At 40.0% G+C, this 5,853-nt stretch overlaps 1 protein-coding gene across 1 annotated transcript in view; it reads left to right on the top strand.

Annotated features, from left to right (window-relative positions):
- The window catches only part of LOC106537305 (guanine nucleotide-binding protein G(olf) subunit alpha), a gene marked incomplete at its 5' end in the record, with an annotated part of 22,907 nt that overhangs the window by 13,521 nt on the left and 3,533 nt on the right, over positions 1-5,853 (top strand). The window contains 6 exon segments of the mRNA XM_014034691.1: positions 453-550; positions 806-860; positions 925-998; positions 1,152-1,210; positions 1,276-1,396; positions 1,466-1,596. Coding sequence (XP_013890145.1) covers positions 453-550; positions 806-860; positions 925-998; positions 1,152-1,210; positions 1,276-1,396; positions 1,466-1,596 — 538 coding nt within the window.

A 5,853-nucleotide genomic window follows, 5' to 3' on the forward strand; every position in this document is an offset into this window, starting at 1 on the left:
CACACACACACACACACACACACACACACACACACACACACACACACACACACACACACAGGTGCTGTCACAGAGAGGTGAGCTGATAAAAGGTGAACTGCTCCTATAAAGCAGCACCTGGAGACCACCTTGTTTGTTGTAATGATGCTAATGACATGATGTAACAAGTTCACCTGAGAGACACACACCTGAAAGTCACCTGAGGCCTCATTATCTGAACGGCTCTGTCTCTGAGGAGCATGAAGACTCAAAACAAACCTCTTCTCTCTTCTTCTACTGTCACTGTCTCTGCAGCTGATTGGTCTGCAGAACACACCCATCACAGTGCTGTCACTACGTCCAATCAGATCAGTCACCTGAGGAGAAGACATGCTACTGATTACATGTTAGAAGAACTCATCAAATGTTTTCATTGTCTGCAGCATACATTCCTCACTCTGTCTTTGTCTCAGGACTTTTTTGACCATGTCCAGAAACTGTGGGAGGACGATGGTGTGAAGGCTTGTTTTGAACGCTCTAACGAATATCAGCTGATCGACTGCGCACAGTAGTAAGAGACACACACCCCCACACACACACTAGCTCCTGCACCAGTGCTGGAAGGTGATGAATGTTTAACTGGGATGACTTTTTCAATCAGCATTAGTTAAATAAGATTTSTAATTGAGCTTTCTTTTCTGTCAGATAAACTTTAAACACAGTGTGTAACATGGGCTGCCATCTAGTGGCCAAGCTGGACACAGCAGCCCTACAAACGTCTGTAGGAACAGAATAACTAACTGAACACTTGATTTCTGTGTTTCAGCTTCCTGGACAGGTTGGAGGCTGTCAGGAGGACTGACTACACACCTACTGACCAGGTGAGACTCCAAAGAGTCAGGGTGCAGCATYCAGGGTGACTCCAATTTCCTCTGTCTTTCACAGGATTTGTTGCGCTGCCGAGTTTTGACCTCAGGGATCTTTGAAACCCGCTTTCAGGTGGACAAAGTCAACTTCCAGTGAGTTTAAGAAAGTCTGGACTCATCTGGTCCTCAGATCTGAGCACATGTTTACTCCAGCCTGTGCTTTATTGGGATACTTCTCCAGAACAAAGCAGACCGTGATGAAGTTTTCTTCAGGGGTCAGTAAATGTCAGACATTGTGTGTTTCAGTATGTTTGATGTAGGCGGTCAGAGGGATGAACGCAGGAAGTGGATCCAGTGTTTTAATGGTAAGAAAACAAAAATGAGTTGGTTAAAACTACAGATCTGTGATGGTTTTTTTCCTTTCCTTCAGACGTGACGGCCATCATCTTTGTGGCTGCCAGCAGCAGTTACAACATGGTGATCAGAGAGGACAACTCCACCAACCGGCTGCGAGAGTCTCTTGACCTTTTTAGATCCATCTGGACCAACAGGTACAACAATCTCTGCTCGATGCGCTCTGATAGGCTGGAGATGACACTCTGCTCTCTGATTGGCTGCAGGTTTCTGAAGACCATTTCGGTGATTTTATTCCTGAACAAACAGGATGTTCTGGCTGATAAGATTTTGGCCGGCAAATCTAAACTGGAAGATTATTTTCCAGAATACAAAAACTACCAAGTCCCCATTGACGGTAATAATAATAATAATAAAAATAGTAATAATAATAGNCCACCCCCCGGAACCCAGCAGCCACCCCGGCCAGCGGGCCACCCACTGGAACCAAGAGCCAGACCTCAGGAGACCAAGCAGCACCAGGGAGGATGGAGAGCCAGCCCCGCCCCCGGCAACCATCCAAGCCTCGAGCCCACCCACAGCCCAGGACTGCACCCGGCGGTCTGCCCTTCTTCAGGACCCCCTCCCTAAATGGCAGTCAGGGAACGGGATGGGAATAAAGACCCTGACACCCACACCCTCAGATGTACTGTTGGTGCGTGTTGTTCTATAGAGCAATTTAAAAAAAGGAAAGAAGAAGAGGCAGAGGCCGGCGTGGTGCCAGTTTCCCCTCCACCACTACTCTAACCCAAAACCCTAAGTGTCATTGACATCCTAATCACTGGTCATTGGCATCATAATGCTACACAGAACCTGCCATGATTGAATGATGGGTCATCCTCCCATTCTGATGGGTCGTTGATGAGGTAGTTCATGTTGATGCTGAATGCCTCAAAATGGGTCTTGAGGCAGATGTAACAAAATCTGCCACAGTTTTAGTAACAAATAAGCTTCATTTGCTTCTAGGTCCACTGTTGCACATGACTGGGATCATTGTGACCTTCCTCCTTGAGAACAGCTACAATCATCATGTGCAATGCTTCTGTCAAATATAAGTCCGGCCAGTTCTTTACTCAGATACCACAGATTTCTGGCTAATGTCTCGCTGGTGGTCTTGGCAATGACAGAATCAAAACTCAAAATTTCACTCACATGGCACAAAAACGGGCAGAGCGGCAGTGGTTAATAGTTTTCAAATCTTATGAAATTTCACCCCATTTATTTCCCCCCAAATGGAACAAAAAAAATGAAGAAGCACCTTGGAAAAGTAGAAGTTTGTATTTTGGGACCACCCTAGTGTCCAATCCTGGCTCGTCGAGGGGGGCCCAGAGGTTTCTCTGCTCCAACACACCTGGTTAGATTGAACGGTGGATTAACTGCATCTGCAGAACTTGAAGAGGTAATTCAATCACTGAATTAGGTGTCGAAGCAGGGAAACAAGTAAAAACATGCAGGTTAGCGGCCCCTCGAAGGCCAGGATTAGACACCCCTGTCTTAAAACGAATTGCCACTCAAGCTCATGGATGATTGTTTATTTATTTAMTTAGTTAGTTTGCAGGTAAAAACTAACGTAGCCTCATAAACGTGATTCTGATCGTAAAATTTACCATAAAATAAATAAGATTTTAAAGATTAAAATATCTTATGTCATAGGACTTATGACAGAAGCAGTRTGGTGGCTTGTTATTTATTGTACAGGCAGTTCATCAAAGAAGATGTTTGCTTTTCCTGCTCTGCTACCGTATTTATTTTAAACCAGAGCGCAGCAGCTTCTGTTCTCACCTGTTCCTGCAGAGAACCCTCAGGAAACACGCTGCTCCTGGTCAGTAATCTACTGTGTCGTCAGAAATAGCTTTATAGGGCAAGCGTAATCACAAAGAGCAGGAGGACAAAATGTCATTTTAATCTTTTTTACATGTGAATAAATTTTTATTTTATGAGCTAAAGTTGTATTTGATTGTGAAGCTTGAAGAAAACTTACTTCAAATGACTGAAAGGTTTTGAGCTAAAGTTTCTAGACCTCACTATCTGCTCAACTTTTTTTATTACAAATAATTATAATCATCTTGTGCAACAGCTAAGCTAAAAGCRTCCAAACCTTTGATCAGCAGCAAACTTTAAATTAAGTCTTTGTTCAGAGGGATGCAGAGTCCAGAGAATACCTGACATGAACAATATGTGCCTTACACAATCAATAATCTGATCATTTGTTGTTTCAGATTTGTTCATTTTTCATCTTTTTCAGGTTATGTATTAATGAACAGGAGTGTTTAAAATGTCTACAATATAACCTAAAGTGCATGATCTGCAAATCCAGAGACCTAATTAGGATTATATTAAAGGAAAAATAAATAAATCAGCTCAGTTCATCCCTCTTTAATCTAATTAGTCGTCTTCCTTTCAGCCTGTTTTAGAAGTTACAAAAAAATGTAACTGAATCGTGAAATCTTCACAATGCCTCTCATCTCCAGTAACTCAAATATTAAGAAAACAGACATTTTATGACGTTCACTGTTTGTGTTTTATAAGCAACTTGAGAAAACTAAGTTAACAGATGTTTATTGTAGGACTTGTTTTAAGAGAAGCGTCTGAATTCTGTTCTACCGAGAAAATGTGCCTATGTTTATCTGATCATTTGGTCTGAAATAAAGGAAAGAGCTGGGATTTTTGTCATTCTGCCAACATTTTTGGTCTTTTTTTAAAGCTTCATTATTTGAAGCTATAATTAAACTTAATGTTTGAGAATGCTGGTCTGAGCTGGAGCAATCCTGTTTGAGTCATAAACTGCAACATCTTTATAGGGTTTGGCTTTGCTTTTAGATATTTTGGTGCTTACCATGTTTATGAACTACTGCTAGAGTCAGGTTTTACTCCTAAAAACATCAAGCTAAAAAGATTCATTTGTCATAACAGTTTATTTTTGATACAACTGCAAATAGTTTTTAAACAAACTTTACAATTCTCAAAATGAATCAGTTGCTTTCAAATTTTTTTAATCCACTGCCTGTAAGACTTTGTGAAGGGGGACGATAACCCACAGAATTATTAAGGTGAAATCAGCCAGCAGGGGGCAGAAAATCCCAAATAATAGTTTACAAGCTGAACATTTGGCTTAAAGTTACATATACTTACTTGGCTCATGGAGAATTTTTCAAAACTGCTCAACTATCAAAATAAGTTCATCTCCACACACTTTTATAAAGACTTTTATTTAAAAAGTTTACATGTTACCTTTGAAAACTTCAAGCGTTTGTTTCAGTACTAAATCCTTGCACAGCATCAGGTTTGTTTTTTCTTTTAATTCTTGGGAGTAAAAGATTGATGTTATAAGTAACTTTGGCCAAAACACAGCAAAGATCTGTACAAAACTAAAAGGCAACACACACACACACCARTGTGTACAAAAACAACCAAGTACATATTAAGGTGACTTTTAAAGCTCTGAAATCCATAAAGACATGATAAAAAGAAACAGAAGCTTCCTTCATTAAAAACATCTCTTCTTCACAACAAATCAYAGTCTAAAACAGAAATAAGCCAATTTAGTGAGGAGCTTCAACACTAACAGGWGTGATAATATGAAAAAACAACAGGAAGATATTTCTTCAAGTTTAACTTTTTAACTTGGAGCAGCTTCATCTTTAGAGAAAACAAAAGAGGCACAGAGAGTTTTTGTATCTTAAGCATATCTGAGTCCTGTCATAAAGACAAGAGGAGTGTGTGAGATAAGTGTTGAGTGCAACATGATAAACAGAAAAATAATGAAAGGAGTGTAATTTAACCTCCAGATTCAGAAAACTTCAAACAGTAAAGAGCTAACCTCGTGAATGATAAATCAACACTCGGCAGATACAGAAAAGATTTTTAACGGTTTTAAATGTTTTTAGAGAGGAACAAAGTTTTACTAATGTGTTTGAGAAAAACAACAAAACGCTGAAAATTATCTGAAGACTGACCAGAGGAAGTGAACCGGTACGTTAAGAGACGAATCAGACGTCCTGGACGTTCATGGCGTCCTGAGGCCAGCTGTACGTGTCCAGAGTGAAGGAGTCGTAGTCCGGACTGTAGATGTGAGACAGAACGAAGGCCTCCTTGTCTTTAGGCTCAGGATACAATGAAGCCATGTTGTTTTTGTAGGCGTAGTTGATGACCTGTCAGAAAAAGAACAGAGAGAAGTGCTGATCAAACACTTCAGTAAATAATCTCACACTTTGTCTCACAGCAGCTTTGATTTACCTACGTTTGATCCCCTGCCTCTTCTGATGGACCGATTTGCATTTTAAAGCATCTAATTACATTTTTTTTGTATTGATCAAAAAAAAAAAAAAAATCAAAACTCTATATTTGTACTACTGTAGGATATTCAACTGGTGGCCCGGGGGCAACATCTAGCTCGCAGGTGAGCTCAGTTTGGTCCACTAATGAGTTCATATTGTTGCTTATTATTGTGACAATTATTGGTGTCATCTGGCTGCATCTTTAATAAGTCTATTTCCTCATAAACAGAAACATCAGCTTGGAAGCAGCAAAAAAAACTACTTTTTTAAAATTTTGATCTAATTGAAAAAAAAAATCCAGCTCAAAATGAATCCATGAGTGTATTCTAATAAAATGT

The sequence above is a fragment of the Austrofundulus limnaeus genome, unplaced genomic scaffold (assembly GCF_001266775.1).
Source record: "Austrofundulus limnaeus strain Quisiro unplaced genomic scaffold, Austrofundulus_limnaeus-1.0 Scaffold2236, whole genome shotgun sequence".
Lineage (NCBI taxonomy): Eukaryota > Metazoa > Chordata > Actinopteri > Cyprinodontiformes > Rivulidae > Austrofundulus > Austrofundulus limnaeus.